This window comes from Neodiprion virginianus, chromosome 1 (genome assembly GCF_021901495.1).
Source record: "Neodiprion virginianus isolate iyNeoVirg1 chromosome 1, iyNeoVirg1.1, whole genome shotgun sequence".
Lineage (NCBI taxonomy): Eukaryota > Metazoa > Arthropoda > Insecta > Hymenoptera > Diprionidae > Neodiprion > Neodiprion virginianus.
Genome location: NC_060877.1, coordinates 8960054 through 8975905, shown reverse-complemented (window position 1 = coordinate 8975905; position 15852 = coordinate 8960054). Strand labels below are relative to the sequence as shown.

Genomic DNA, 15852 nt, shown 5'->3' with positions numbered 1-15852 from the left:
ACTCGTCGAACGCGCTCGTGCCCTCGTGCGAAACATTTTCAAAATGGCTGCTGCTTCGGCAATGTTCGGAAATTTTCGTAACCACTCGGTATTCACGTTCTGTGCCCCTCATCGCCGCAAATGATCGAAATTGAAACTATAGTTTCGACCGAAGGTCACATTTTGGACAAAGTCAAAGCCGATTGTTTAACTTTAATAAACTAAAAACCATAATAATATCAATGCAAATTGTGTAGGAATTATTTGATATGATGCATGATAGCAGTAATAAAAGAAGTACTTAGTAAAATGTACATATTTATTTTTTTATTCAATTGGAATAAGATGACAGTACCTAACTCGGCACGCACTTGTGTGCGTTTTTTAAAAATTCGTCAGTTTTCGGCGCCTCATAGAAAACCTCGGCTTCGGTCAAACTGTAGGCTGAATTTTGGTCGAAGCCGACGATAATTGAAACACGCTATTTATAACTGTGGTCAACTCGCAATTGATTTGTGAATGTAGCTTACATGAGGCCATTACTCCGTCATTCCCAAGGAAGGGTCTATCAATTCATAGTCTCGTCGAAAATTGCAATGCATATTTTCTGGAATGCTTACGGACCTCGTAATTATGATATTGGTTGAAATTTGACACCAGATTCAGTTCGTTGTCTTACAACAAATTGAGGGCACTTTAGATTTCCTCCTCTATTGTTCTCAACTTCTACCGTAGCTACTATTGTATTTTTACCTCATTGTTGCATTTCGTAAATTCTGCATGAGTGCGACGCAGTTCACGCTACAGTGGTTCAATATTATTTTAATTGTATTATAAATATGTATTGAGTAATACAGCATCAGTAAGATGCTTTTTATAACTTCGGTGAATGTTTTTTATACATAGATGTAGCAAGTAGAAAACAGAATTATTAATGTCAGTTGAATTTGGCATACAAGTATAAGGTGTGCAAGGTGCGCTATTACTTTATGTTTACGTGTGAATATCAATCGCATCTGAGTATCTTTGAAATAACTTTTAGCACCAGATCCATTGACACGAAGCGATTATACCATTCAATAGGTTCAACAGGATGCAAGAATGTATAAATGGATGCATCAGCTGTGGAAGCTACATTTACAACGTAGCAGCATGGAACCTTTCCCAAAACTGCATTCGCTTTGTATGAAAACCGTTTTTAACCTCAAGTCTGCTGTCAGGTCCATTTCCAATTTGAAGATAATTTTCAAGAGATGAGTATGGTTCCCATATCACGCTGTCACTCGTAGATGCAGGAATTCTGTAAACATATATAGTTAAATATAGCCAATAAAAAAGCAGAGTCGTCGCAGTTTACTTCAGCCACTCGCAACTTGATATTCACCCATTGGTAGCGAACGATGTCCATAATTCTACCATTGTATCAACCATTCTCAAGTCAGTTTGGCTGTATTCATAGCCTGGAGGGCCAAAAACTGTCTTCGGTCCAGGGAGAAGGTAAATCAGTTCATCACCATGTGATGCACCCCAATCCTCTGTGTTTCCTCCACTAAACTTATAGCTGTAGCTGAAAGTGCCCCTATAGTTAAAAGAGCATAGATACACCGGACTCTTGTGCGTAACGAATGGTAGATGCTGTTGAACTTCTTTGTAGACGGGATACATAATTAAAGCGTCAGTTAAGAGTAGTGTTAAGCTCTTCAATAGCTGAAAGCAAAACAACGAAAATACCAATTTGATGAACTTGAACATTTTCCATTAGCGTTTTAATACGTACTAATTTTCTGTCAGCAGTTGGATCGGTTAAGTTATAGAACGACTTAAGAGCAGAAGTGTGGGCTGCGACATCAGCTGCCCAGGTGTCATACTTGAGTAGGCTCAGCAATAAAGAGTCAATGTCGTTCAAAGTTTCCTGGAATAAATCTGGTCTGTCGAAGTACACTGAAAATAGGTACAGTACAAGTAATTATGACAAAAATTAATATATTGCTCCAGAGATGTAGTGTTTCACACCTGTGGGCCCTGTGGCACAGTGAAGTAAAGCTACGCACGGTATTGCTTTATGGTAATGTTCATTGTTTTATTTTGGTGCACAGATACTTGCCTGCAGTAAGGACAATTCCTTCATCCCGAGTTACGAGCAGCACCCAAGGTATAACACGCTTTTTGCCGGCGGCAATAAGATTCGCTGGAGTATCCGTGAGCATTGCTCCTTCTACATCAGGCTCGACTACTGGAACCCAGCTGAAGAGATCGAATAACTTCATTTCCCTCAGTACTATTTCGGTATCGTACAGATACGATCCATTGAAACTCCTCAGGCAATTGACAAGGGCGGTTGACGTGTCGATCGGACAACCAAGGTATTCGCCTAATTTAGTGACACGTGCAGCAGCCACTGACCACGGTTCTGGAGCTATTGGGCTGAGTGCCGATCCACTGTGTGTCATGTACCTGTGAAAGAGTCCTGCAAATGATTTCGTGATTATTTGCTGGAACAAAATGCTATCAACAATGACGAACCCACCACAGTGAAAATAAATTCATTACGAAAATGGAGATCTGGTAGAGCGATGAAATTTGACACGACAACGAGATCGAGCTGTGAGTTATACATGTTTATAAGAGAAAGATCGTCTGTTCCCCAACATAACAGAAATATATATCTTCCCAAAATTGGCTACCTGTTCTTACCTTCCGTCAAAGGAGACAACGTTAAATAATGAATAGCGATGGCGCCTGCACTTCCACCGAAAATTGTAACTTGATCGGGATCACCACCAAAATACTTGATGTTTTCTTGGGCCCATTTCAAAGCCTGAACTATGTCTTTGAGGTGATTGTTTCCCGGTGACACTTCGTCACCGGTAGTTAGAAATCCTAGTATACCGAACCGATAGTTTGGAACTAGTAGCACTACGTCCTTATTGAGGATGAATTGTGGACCCCATCTCTCAGGATTACTCACTCCGAATCTGAATTGTCCGCCATAAATAAAAACCATCACTGGTAGCAACGTGGAGTTTTCGCTCTTGGGAATCTGCGTGGTGAAAATACCCAAAAATGAATTTTTCAAATTGTTTATCAGCTGTCAGGTCTAACAGAGCTATGTAATGATTTTACAACGGTGAACAAGTTCTTATATATTGCCTCTATTCAGTAAGACACGGTCACAGAAATGGTGAAACTGGCCGTTAAACACAAACTTCAGTAATTGCCGTCTACGCATTTTACTATACTGTATCCTACTTCGTATTTAAACTCTTCAACTTTGGCACGGTTTTCTCGACACACGTAATTCTCTGGAATTTAATAAATGGAGAAAAACCTGACATTTACCGAACTGATGTCAATTTTTAATTCGATGCATTCTGTACAATGACAATAGAAACTGCAGACTAACTTTATACCCGTTTTCCACTTTCTAAAATTCTTACCTTGATAGAAGGTAGTAGATAATGGTAACAATATTCTGTGTCAAAATTGGAAAGTAATTCAATGAGATGGCATACCTGTGGCGTATAAACATTGAGATAAAGGCAGTCTTCATCCCCAATGAGTTCATCCTCGCGCTGAATACACGCGTTAGGATTATTGCCAGCGTCTAGAATCCCATTCCAAGGACCAGCTGGAACAGCTTGCTTGAACCTGAATGAAAAGCACGGAATAAACTGGATTTTGCCATGTCTTATGTGGTACAATTAAAAATAAATACTTTTGTGATAATTCATTGCAAGATGGTCGCTCGTCAAGTGCTTATCAAATTATTACATTCGTAAGCTAAAGTGATTGTTCTAGAAATGTAGAAAAAGAGAGTAAAATTATGAAGAAGAGCTCCGATATAGATTTTTTATTTTATACTGTTGAAAAACGGTGAAAAATTCAGTAGAATCGTTCAATTCACTCCACGATGGCTTGTTTGGTTTGGAAAACTGTTTTTCACAAATTTACCAAATCAATTTTTTTTTCTCTCCTAATAGTCAATTCATTTTTATCTATTAATCAAAATAAATATCAGTGCTGTCTGAAAAATTAAGTATTGAATGATATTAATGTGATAAAAAACATTTTCATGGTGGGATTGTAGGGAATAGTTTTCTGACAATAAATTAAATAACTCATCGTAAAGTGAAATCGAACGAATCTACTAAATTTTTCGCCGTTTTCGAGCGGTTTGAAATGAATAATTGATATTGAAGCTCTTGTTTAGTTTCAATCTGTTTTTTTTTTATTTTGCTTATTTAAGGGTAACTCGCGTAGTCTACGAATGTAATAATTTTATAAATACCACGCTGAAAAATTTATGATGATCCAACAAAATATCTTGATATCATGCATCTACATTAGACTATTGTTCATTATTTGTGTTGGTGAAATATTTGAATCGAAACTTGATTGATAATATCTGCTCTCGTTTATGATCACAAACCTCAGATCTCCGATCGGCGGCTCAGCAAACGGGATTCCCTTGAAGCCGAAGAATCTTCTACCGAGATGGGTGACCATATTTATACCTCTAAGTGTCCCCTGAGGAATCGTCGTTTCCGGACGGATCCAATCCTCGCCGGCAGGAATCGCTCCATCTTTTATTGAAGTGATACCACAGTTCGCAAGACATGTGCTCAGTAAAAGTGCCTCGATTAGGTATGCGGTTGCATTATAACACGAAAGAAAAGCGATCGGATTTACAAACATGACTGCAGTTCGGATTGGAATGTACGGTACTTGACAAAGATAGCAACCTGAGTTCTTTTTATCTCAGTACACTGACATGGGTCTTACCGTTTCTAAGCGCATGTATGTTGAGAGACAATTAGAGGATGTACAATGTTATCAATTTTTCGGTTCATGATGATAAGATACTACATCTCGGCGCATTAGTTCTTGAGAGTGGTAATTTTGGCTAGCTTCAGCGGTTATCAACATTGATGTGAATTACGAACGATGATAGCTAATATGAACAGTATAAGTACTGTTCATAATAATTAAAAACACTGTTAGCACGGGTCAACATGAATTTTTTTTTTTGCGGAATTCACATTTGAATAGAGAAATTTTTGTTCTATACATCAAATAATAACCAAAATCTATATTTATTACATAAAAAGTTCGCTTCTGTCTTTTTCACGTTGATAAATAATACATCAACACGATTTTTGAGTCTGGGTTCTAGATGTCAGATTTTGATTTCTTTTACGTAACTAATTAAAGAAAAAAGCGGCTGAAGTTTGTTTTTGTAGAAACCAGAACGAAATTTCGGATTTAAATAAAAATTACCTATTTTCTGAAACATTTATTGTAAATTTCAACAAAACGAAATTCAGTTTCGCATTTAAATCAATTTTATTCAAAAATTTCAATGCGAAACTTAAGTTCGTCCAATTGCTATTCACAATAAATGTTTGAGCGGACAGGTAATTTTTTTTATATAAGACTTTTTTTTTTTTTTTTTGAAATTGAAAATTATGCGTACTCAATATTAAGTATATTTGATAAGGTACGAATAGCAGAGTGCAATTCAATTTATTTATAAATATATTAAAACACGAGCCGTCATTAGGTTTAAAATTCATTCATTCATCCATTCCATGTGTATAGTGTTTAAAATAGTGTATATTGTTAAAACTGGTGTATATTGTTAAAATTATAAATAATTGGAAATAACTGTCTTTCGTCGAGGCACTATATTCTTGGATTTCACTTTTGTTGTTTCTTCGTTTTACATCGTCTCTCTTTAAATTTGTCGTGACTTTTGGAGTGTATAATAATTAATTTGAAATGTTCGTCCTCGGGGATTTAATTTACTTGTTTATTATTATTTCGTCGATTTCTGATTTGTTCAGACTTAATTTCAGAGAGGGGAACCTCCGCACCTCCTTCTTCTTAGAGAGATGTAGACCAAGCAACTCCTACAATTTTAAATTTGTGACCAGGTGCCATCTAGCAATATAAAACTCAAGGATGAATATGCAATAATTAATTAAACGACGTAAGAATAAAGGTCAGATGTTACAATGCATAAAAAGAATTGATTACAAAATGATAGTTTATTTAAAAAAAAAAGATTGTTATGATCCGGCATTAGTTGTACACTACTATCGTAACAGATTGCCAAAATACACAAATATTGAAATACAAAAATGCTTCTTACAGGCTTTATGCTAATTATAGAAAAAAAAGGCAATAATGAAGTTTTGTAGGTGGATGGTTACTTGTTTTCACCGGTGGCGCTGCAAGTTTTTCTTCTTAAAACGAAAAATATTACTCAAAAAGAAGTTTTTCATCAACTTAAGACTGGAATACACAAATGAGAAATAATAAACTTGTTTCTAATCAAAATATCCTGCGTTATTTAAAATAGCCAACAAGACATCCTAGTATACCGCCATGATTTGGAGAGAAAAAGAAAAGTATTTTATATTTGTGTATGGCATGAGAGTAACACCGATTGATAAATCCCCGTTATCTCCAGAGATTTACGAATCCTTGAAGTATTGCTTGGATTCTTTGACGTCAGGCACCATAGTCTTCTGTCCTGGTTTCCAGCCAGCAGGGCAGACCTCACCGTATTTGTCAGTGTACTGGAATGCTTGTACAAGACGAAGAGTCTCATCAACAGATCTAAACAGAATAATGTCGTAAAATATTCCAACTTGTATACAGTTTGAGTATCAAGATCAGAATTCACAGCAATAGTACGGTAATGCTATTTCAATTAGGATAGGAAAAATTCTTAAAAAATAGTATAATACTCACCGCCCAACAGGGAGATCGTTGATGGTGATTTGTCGTAGAACTTGCTTGTCATCAATAATGAAAAGTCCACGGAATGGAATGCCAGATTCTTCGTCAAGGACACCGTAATCCTTAGAAATTTTCAAGCTCTTGTCAGCAAGCAGGGGAATTTTCATTTCTCCAAGACCTCCTTGCTTGCGTGGGGTGTTGATCCAGGCAAGATGGCTGAAGTGCGAGTCAGTAGACGCAGCAACAATTTCGCATCCAATTGCCCGGAATTCAGCGACACGATCAGAGAAGGCAATAATCTCCGTTGGACAGACAAAGGTGCTGTGGAAAGGATAACTTTAAATGGATATCCAAGACAACAAACGAATAAAGGAATGTAGAACTATTACCAGATTGCCAGATTTTAATAAAGAAGTAATTTTGATGTTTTACATGAAATTGAATCATGTTGCACGCTCAGATGTAGCAAAATTGGTAGAAAGTTTTTGTTTAAATAGGGTACATCTAGTGCGCGGACTCCATTAAGTTAATGGAAATATACTAGTGATGTAGTACCATGAATAGATTAAGATGGCCGCAATGTAACATGATGAAACAGAATGTAGGCATGTTTAGTTTTCCACTTAATAAATCTTCAATTTCGTTCACAGTATTTATTCTTATAAATATACTATTAGTAGATTTTTCTCCTAGAAAAGAGAGGAGCATTATTTAGGCTTCATGGTATAATATTCTGAACAATGAATAACAGTAGGAGTGCTGGTGGTGGATGATGTTGGAGCAGTTGAGGGACTACAAAGAAAATGAAACTAAATCAATGTGTTTCTTTATTTTAACATTTTGTTCAAGTCAAGGTGGTTAGCCTATGGCTCTTCTTTCACGATCAAGTATGAATCATGTTTTAAAAAATGTAAATAAATTAAAACTTTTGAGATACAAATTGTATCAGTCATAATATTTTTACATCTCTGATGTTTCTGAAATGAACAACCATCACCAATCCCTTACTGATCAACTACTCAATTATATACTCACAAGTCCAATGGGTAGAAAAACAGGATCAGATATTTTCCCTTGTAGTCAGTTAATGAGATATCCTTGAACTGACCATCAACGACGGCAGTCCCTTTGAATGCAGGTGCTGGTTTTTGGAGAGCAGGCATTTTGGCGTTTGTATTCTAATAATGAACAAACGAATGTGCGAATCAAGTTCTGAACTCAGTACTCCATTTGGAAAAAAAGACAAAAAGAATGTTACATGTTTTCATGAAAAAAAAAAACATAGATGAATCGATTTCAGTCGTTGAGTATGAAACAGTTTATACTTCACTAAATTCCAAGTGACTAAAGAGATTAAAATATTATCTATGGATCAGTCACTGTGACTGATAGATAAAAAGAATTACACAGTCATGGCATCAGAACGAGGTAATGGCAATGAAACAAAAGTGAATAGAAAAATCAAGAAATTGTGCAAGATTGATTACAGCATCTGTGTAAGTAATGAGCACTTACACAGTTGAGAAAAAAATGATATAAGATCGGGTTGTCGGTACGATTGTAAAATATTTGCACGTGTGCAAATGTAAAATCTAATCAGAAATTAGGAATAATGGATATGCGAGGATTATTGACAAAGCGTTATAATTAATATAGAATTTTTAAATAATTGAATTAATTCAAGAACAATGAATAAGCCAACAAACATTGCATGGAAATGTAGAAAACCAGTTACACAAAAATTCATAAAACATCAATAGTATAGGACTAAATGCATAGGTGCGTTTTTACCAGCTCATATCATGATAAACGTGGCTGTAATGCTTCTAGTATTTTCTATGAAGAAATTTGATGCCCGTTGAATCATCATGACCCATCAATCAAGTGTTTTGTAAGCGTGGCATAATCAAATCCGTTAATAGATATTTCATAAACGACAAATTAACGATTGTTTAATAATCAACAATCCGCGTCAGTGGGAATAAGTAAGAATAATCGATGCAATAAAGATTGTAATAAGTAACCGCGTGTAGTGACCGGTTTACACAAAGTTGTGCAACCTTCGATTAGCACAAGGTTAAATAAGTGTACAAGCAATAGAAACAATTGGACCGAGGAGAATACGTATCGCAATAAATACCGGCCTTGAAACGTTGAAACGGTCGGGAAACGATAGAAAAGAACAAGTATAATAGTTGGACAAAGGCGGGAAAATTAGCTATGTACAACAAGGTAAATCGCGTAACTACGTGACGTAAGAGAGTAAGATACTCGCGCGTTTAAGGAAGACAATGACGCGTGTAGAAATAAAACGAGATTCAAAAGTATTCATGCGATACGTCGACATTGCTTGGATGGATTAGGAACCGTTAGACTGTTCAAGTAACGGTGAAAGGAGCCAGATTCATCTCCATCCTTCACAATAATTTACTCTTTCGTACATGCAGAGAAAAAAAACTAAACACAAAATCGGCTTATCACTGCGTGGTAGCAAAATTCGGTCAGACGATAGCAGTCAATGAATAATATTACGCACGTATTTGTCTTACGTACGTACCAACAGGTCGAGAGTTAATCGTTAAGTAATGGTGCAATTATCTTTACATACCTTGTTTCGAACTAAGATTCCACAAACTAAACCCTCGAGCAATTCAGCACGAATGAGGCAATGTTGCCGGCTTACCGGCAGACCGGGACTTTGGCGGGTGGGGGGGGGGTTTAGCGGTGGTGGGGTTAGAGAGCGGCGACGAGTGTGCGCGATGCGACTTCCGGCTACGTTCAACCAACAGCTTCCGAATTGCTTCCTGATTTCCATCTGTAGTCCGATCGAGAAAACGTTTGACCAGTTTTCTGGCTGTGTTGTTGAGAGTTGCAGGCTTGTTTGTCTCGCATGCCTTCGATTCCTAACATAACCTAAATGTCAGTAATAATTTTCAAGTTTTATTCACTTCATGTAATCGTATGTATACATGATTGGTGAAATATATTCCGTATCGGTTTACGATACTGGCCGCTTTTTTACCTTAGCATAGTTTGACAGTTTTGAACTGTTTTGCAGGAGTGGCTTGTATACGAAATTGCCAACTCGCTTAGATCGTTGTTTCATATCCCTGAACGTAATGTGTAGAATCATTTATGAAGGGATTGTCATTATCTTTTAGGAGATAAAAAGATAGTTCTCAGCGCGAAAATTCCGAGGGATCATGGGTAGTTTCAAAGCAATAGTAATATTGATTATTAGATGCGGCAATGAGAAGTGAAAACTCGTACTTATCGACTTGGGTTAAAGAATTATCATAAGCAGCGTAAAAATATTTATGTTTTCGCCTTCGTGTATATTTCGTTGCTTGCGTATCGGATGTTTGGCTGTCGCTATCCATGGAATTAGATGATCTCTCATTTACAGATAATAATGTCTCAACTTATACAGTATGTCGTGGTTCGTCAGGATTTGATAAAAACCATGAGTTGGTCGGTCGGTGCTGTGATTGCGCAAGCTTGTCACGCGTGTTCGGCCGTTACGCATTTGTTTCACGATGATATTCATACGCGAGCTTACCTTGCCGATTTAGACAACATGCACAAGGTCGTTTTACAGGTAAATTGAAATAACCGCCACATAAACTCCTCCCGCATCTCTTATGTAGTTATATGTTAATATTCATTTCACTTCGGTACTAAACAGTTGCAAGATTTTAAATTTACGAAAGTTTCTTTTGCTCCACGTTGTGACATCCTTAACTGCATTTACCGCTGCTCAGTGGTCAAAATTGGAACTTTTTAAAAGAATGTCTCGTTGAAAGCTCGAAAATTTCAATTCAAATCGTTCAGGTGGAATAATTTCAAAAAGAAACTATGACTTATCTCGTATCTTGTCTGTTTAATTTCAAATCGAAACGAATTACCGTGTCACACGGCCTTCAGTGCCTGGATTGCAATTTGTATTTTCCCATACTTAGCGAGTGCATGCCGGGTATCGTGGGAAGTTAATTTGATTAAATTTAATTTAATGCCGCAAAGTATTTGCGGTGGGCATCTGAAATTTCTCATGACGGGAATATAATTGCGTGTATCATATCACGAAGTTGCGTACTGGGAAAACGATTATATTCAAATGTTTCCTGAGATAGTAAGATGTTCGTGTAAATGTTGACACCACTGAACGATGACAGAGCAGTTCTCTCTCATTTTGTCTCTAACCGTAGACACAAAGTGTCGACCCGAACGTTTCGTTTAATGAAATGCCGCAGAGTCACGATGATTTTTTTCCACTTTCGGCATGTGGCTAGATTCAATAATAACAACAACAGCAACAATAATAATATACACGTTTACTCGATTAATTGTGTACTCGTACTACTTCCTTAACAATTTTACGACGATAACGGTTGATCAATTGTTGCAAGCATGTTTTTATTTCAGGCTCCAGACGAGTCCAGTTTAACGGATTTGAAAAAATCTTTGGACGAAAACGACATCAAGCACAAGCTTTGGATAGAACAGCCGGAAAACATCCCTACTTGTCTAGTTGTAAAGCCGTATCCAAAAGAAGAGATTCAAATTTATTTTAAGAAATTCAAATTGTTTAAGTAGCTCGATGCAATAAAATAATTTCTTTTCACTCACAGCAAGGACATGTTTTATTACCTTTCCTCGCAATTCTACGGTACCTCGCGGTATGCGTGTTTTGGCCAAGGGATAATCTAAAATCAATCATCAACTAGTCCGTCAATTTAATAGTCGTATTTATTAATATGTGCTAATGGTATGACTCGTCGAAATATAAAATATTAGCAAAATATTATAAATCATGATTTTATAAATTGGAAAATACTGATCGTTTGATATAGAATTTGTGCGCCAGTAATATTGGATAAATTTTTTCCCGTTTCGAAACTTTCAGAACTAGACATATATAATAGTTTATAATAATATGTGTACAGTATACAGTATAAATTAAAATTATTTATTGTCTACGATATTTCTACAGTATTCGCATATCTATAGTGTAATACCCTTTTAAATTTTTCGTTCGCTTTGAAAATTTGCGTTTAAAATTATAATATATTGAATTATGTATGTGACAGATTTAAATATACTGCGGACACTTCGGTCACAGACTGATAATCTTTCCCGATGGAAATGACCTGGTTGATGGTTCGCTGAGTTAAGGCAGAGATCAATGACGCGCGTTTCAGATATCAAGAATTTGGAATGGTCTAGAATCTAGATTAATGGAATTTTACAAACAGATTCGTTATTTTCAGCTATTTTCTCGTCCACTTTTTGCTTCATATTTATTTTACGCATTACGTAACACGCGTGAAATCAAGATTATTTTAACAATATATTTGATTTATACACAAGATCAGTTCTTTCGAATTAATATTACAAAAAATCAAGATGAAAGTGAGGTTGTTTGATATGTTCGAGATTAAACTATCCCCAATGCGCATGCATCGAACGAGGATTACGTAAATAATTAAGAGGTCGCTTTTATCCATCAAAATAACGCGTTAAAAAATATCTAGCTTAGTAAAATATGACAGCGTCATACCACGAGATACTCTGATCCTATATTCAGTGCCCTCTTAACCAGAGATGATTGCTGCACATCGTGAGATAAACTTTTTATCGATACAACGCGATTAACTGAATAATAACACAGTGAAAACTGTCGAAACGGCGTAAGCGTAGACAGGTATATATCATACATGGAAAATCGGTTATTTGTATACAGAGTATATATGTTATAACAACATTATACCTATATGCATAGAGATATATATTAGACATGTATATATATATATATATTATATATATATATATATTATATATATATATAATATATATATAATGTTAATATTGACATGTGTACAAGGAATATTTTCCCTAAAAGTCTTAAAACTAACGTTATCTGCATTCCGCAGTGATAAATGGTAAAGTTAGAGATTATCGTTACATAATGTTATAACAATTTAATCGTGTAAAAAATATTACTTGCCACAATGATAAAATTACCGATGAAATTTGCTTACGCTTGTTACGCTATCTTTATTCACCGAAGTTCGTCCGACGTTGCGTAATTTTCTCTTTTTGTGTCAATATGAAAGTAAATAATTATACTACTTTTCTCTTAGCATTGTTAATTGATCGGAATAAGTGTATGATGTTATATAATAATGATAGTTTTACCTATACACGATACAATGATAATCGAAAATTCCGTCGTTTATAAATTAGATACGTAATATAAATATATATATGTATATTTCAATGTATGTTTAATTGTTCCTACTTCCTAATTATACAAGTTATAATGTAGTGTTTTAACTACGTACGTAAGAATATTTCTTGAAAAACTGTACACGAGTACAATGATTAATTGGAAAAAAATTAATAATTATTGTAATAAATTATTTTCATTGTCAATTCAGCATCTTCTATGCAAACGAGTTTCCAAACGTGGGCATAAGCTGGTTAAAGCCCTTTCGATTTAATAATCATTCAAATTCATCGAAACGAATGCATTTAATTACAAGGTACGTTCTTCAACGAATAACTTTATATACTGTTATTATAATTACCATCATAATTCAATGTTGCTATTCTCATCGGCGTTACGATTGTTATGTTACAATAACTATTATTATCATTATGTACACGCATAGTTGGCGCTGCTATTAGACACTGTAAGTACATTTATTTACAACACTTATGAATAGGATGTTTTTTTAATAATTAAATATTGACTTGATTATTTTTTTTAACATATATACGTTGTGAAAGAGTAAAGAAAGAAATATAATAGAAGAAGTAAAAGAAATGGAATAATAATTATTATAGGATACGTGTAATTCGTTATTGTTGAATTATGATGCGCGTTTATTGATGAGAGAGAAAGAGAGCGAGAGAGAGAAAGAGAGAGAGAGAGAGAGAGAGAGACAGGGAAAAAAAGAAAAAATTCTTCTTATTCGTAGAAATGATCAAATCCTGGCGTTCTCTTCCTCGTCTGGTTCATATTCTTGAAGAAGAATCCAGGATCGCGTGAAGCCTTCGGGATCTCCATCTCTGTAATCCGAAATGATTACTATTCCCCCCATTTCCACAAGCTGTTGTGCTTCGACTGAAACGAAAGATGAAAGAGAGAACAAAAAAAAAAAAAACTCAAAAAAAAAAAAAACACTCGTTTCAATCTCTGTGGAAATTGATCCCAGTTTGTTTCGTTTTTATTTGTTGAAAATTTTTTTTTATTCTCCATCTCTACACCAATTATTCGTTCAACGTTATAACGAAATGTGCGATATTATCTATAATATTCACCGCATGCACCCAGGTTAGTTAGTAAAAATCGCAAATGAAAGGACAAAAAAAAAAATAAGAGACACAGAGAAACACGTAGAAATATCGCGGCACCGGAAGTACGGGAGGTTCAACTTTACCAGGTCACGTTAGTTTTGGGAGGAATGTGAGTCACGTGATGAGCATTTATTTCTCTGCCATATTTCCGTTTTGGTCTGGGTAATCGTCGTATTCTTCTTCCGGTTCCTCGTAATCCGTTTCCGCTGGTTCAGGACCGTCAGGCGCGGGTCCTGGCGTACTCATCATTTCCTAATCACAGGAGGTAATAATTCCAAAACACAAGGATCAAATCCCCTGACTGATAGAAATCAATATCACGCAGGCTGCTGAGGGTGCAAGGAGAGAAATCATTCGTTACTCGCAGTAAGTCTGACAGCACGAACGCAACCAACCACCGTATAAAATTCAAGCGACAATTAACTCTTGCATGCAATTTATTTAAATTGTTTTACGAAAGTTGCACCGCGGAGAAATATTGAATTTTTTTTTTTTTTTACATTTTTTGACAAAGAGAACAAGAGAACTTGTGTAAAATGCTGAAAATCAATTATACCGATATAAGAAATCAGATTGAAATCTTGTTGTCGGTAAGAAATTGAAACATATTTTTGTACCAACGATCCGTATAATAGCTGAAAATAAAATACTACAACAGAATTAATAAGGCCATGCAATTTGTAGTAAATAATTAGCGATGTACAATGGATATGTTGGTTATGCAACAAGCCTCGATGAGTAATGAAAGGAAAGCGAGAGAGGACAAAAATAGATAGCGAGAGAGGAGCGAGGTGGGAATTTGTACCTTGGGTGGTCTCCAGCCGCATCCAGGAAGCGGAAGTCCATCGGCTCCCAAAGGACACGGGGCATCTAGTCCAGGAACACCTTGGTCTCCTTTGTCACCCTTGTCGCCTTTTCTTCCTCGCTTACCTGGCGGACCCTGAAGACAACGCGCGAGAAGCATTCGTTAGGTCCGAGTTCGTTTTTGAGAAATATTAAGTATTAAGACACGTACTGCAGTTGCGGCGTGCAAGTAGGCCAGGCATTGTAACAAAACTTTGTGCATTTTTATTTAGGTGTGTAATATCGCTGTAAATTATAAATTGATGGATTTTGGGGAGTTGAAGATGTGCAGAAAATTGTTTTTATACTTTCGAGGATGGATGTATCGTCGAGAAAAAGGATTCGAAATTTTTGTCAATTTAATGATAATGAAACGGAGAAGGATCTTTTTTTTTCATAGATTTGATTTTCATCACTCGACTTTGATTTTCTTGTCATTCAAAAGATCTCGATATTTTTTTTTTTTTATTTATTTATTTTTTTTTTCAAATTGTTGGTGGCAGCGTGAAATATTTGATTATATATACAACTTCTTGGATTATTTACGGGATTTTTTCTTTTCATTTCGTTTAATTATAGGAACTGAAAAATAATGTAGGTTTCCTGTTATTACAGAAAGCGCTCACAGTCGGTCACCAATAACTGATCGATAAAATTACTGTTGAAGACTTAAACGTGAAATTGAATTTTACTAACATGATTCTACGGACAGGGGAAAATCGATTTCTTATATGCTAAATTTTTCTAGAGATTGAAGCGATTTTCTATTGTTAATGTTAACTACATCATCAAAAATTTTCATTAATTAATCCCGCAAGGATTGCATGAACGCTTCTATTATGTTCACAGAACGAACAATTAAGATCAATAATTATCATTATACCGGTAACTTCGGTGTCTGTTTTTTTTTTTCCTTTTACATTAGCT

General features: G+C 35.6%; 4 protein-coding genes across 20 annotated transcripts in view; 1 reads left to right on the top strand and 3 right to left on the bottom strand.

The window, feature by feature from the left end:
- Positions 1 to 280: 280 nt before the first annotated feature.
- On the bottom strand, positions 281 to 4674 carry LOC124310119 (juvenile hormone esterase-like). Its single transcript, XM_046773776.1, has 7 exons — positions 4409 to 4674; positions 3492 to 3627; positions 2674 to 3019; positions 2084 to 2446; positions 1757 to 1920; positions 1364 to 1686; positions 281 to 1279 (listed from the first exon to the last, which is right to left on the bottom strand). Exons 1-7 carry the CDS (start codon positions 4672 to 4674, stop codon positions 1117 to 1119), a joined length of 1761 nt encoding a protein of 586 aa, XP_046629732.1. The 3' UTR covers positions 281 to 1116.
- Positions 4675 to 6007: 1333 nt separating this feature from the next.
- LOC124310114 (peroxiredoxin 1) lies at positions 6008 to 9494 on the bottom strand. Of its 2 annotated transcripts, none has more exons than XM_046773763.1 (4): positions 9332 to 9494; positions 7759 to 7901; positions 6736 to 7044; positions 6008 to 6600 (listed from the first exon to the last, which is right to left on the bottom strand). In XM_046773763.1, exons 2-4 carry the CDS (start codon positions 7884 to 7886, stop codon positions 6456 to 6458), a joined length of 582 nt encoding a protein of 193 aa, XP_046629719.1. In that variant the 5' UTR covers positions 7887 to 7901; positions 9332 to 9494; the 3' UTR covers positions 6008 to 6455. The 2 variants fall into 2 exon arrangements, with proteins under 2 accessions (XP_046629719.1, XP_046629720.1); XM_046773764.1 differs by lacking the exon at positions 9332 to 9494 and adding an exon at positions 8515 to 8537.
- Positions 9495 to 9538: 44 nt separating this feature from the next.
- On the top strand, positions 9539 to 11350 carry LOC124310115 (putative peptidyl-tRNA hydrolase PTRHD1). 5 transcript variants are annotated; one of them, XM_046773766.1, is made up of 4 exons: positions 9570 to 9642; positions 9782 to 9947; positions 10130 to 10321; positions 11146 to 11350. In XM_046773766.1, exons 2-4 carry the CDS (start codon positions 9927 to 9929, stop codon positions 11314 to 11316), a joined length of 384 nt encoding a protein of 127 aa, XP_046629722.1. In that variant the 5' UTR covers positions 9570 to 9642; positions 9782 to 9926; the 3' UTR covers positions 11317 to 11350. The 5 variants fall into 5 exon arrangements, with proteins under 5 accessions (XP_046629725.1, XP_046629724.1, XP_046629722.1 ...); XM_046773767.1 differs by having other exon boundaries at positions 9609 to 9682; XM_046773769.1 differs by lacking the exon at positions 9782 to 9947 and having other exon boundaries at positions 9539 to 9598.
- A 413-nt stretch (positions 11351 to 11763) lies between these two features.
- LOC124310113 (collagen alpha chain CG42342) overlaps positions 11764 to 15852 on the bottom strand; it is a 170833-nt gene continuing 166744 nt past the window's right edge. For 11 of the 12 annotated variants that reach the window (XM_046773751.1, XM_046773761.1, XM_046773754.1 and 8 more), the window contains 3 exons: positions 14888 to 15022; positions 14166 to 14334; positions 11764 to 13794 (listed from right to left, as the gene is read on the bottom strand). In XM_046773751.1, coding sequence (XP_046629707.1) covers positions 14212 to 14334; positions 14888 to 15022 — 258 coding nt within the window. In that variant the 3' untranslated portion in view covers positions 11764 to 13794; positions 14166 to 14211. The remainder of the gene's footprint in view (positions 13795 to 14165; positions 14335 to 14887; positions 15023 to 15852) is intronic. The other variant, XM_046773755.1, reaches the window with a different exon arrangement.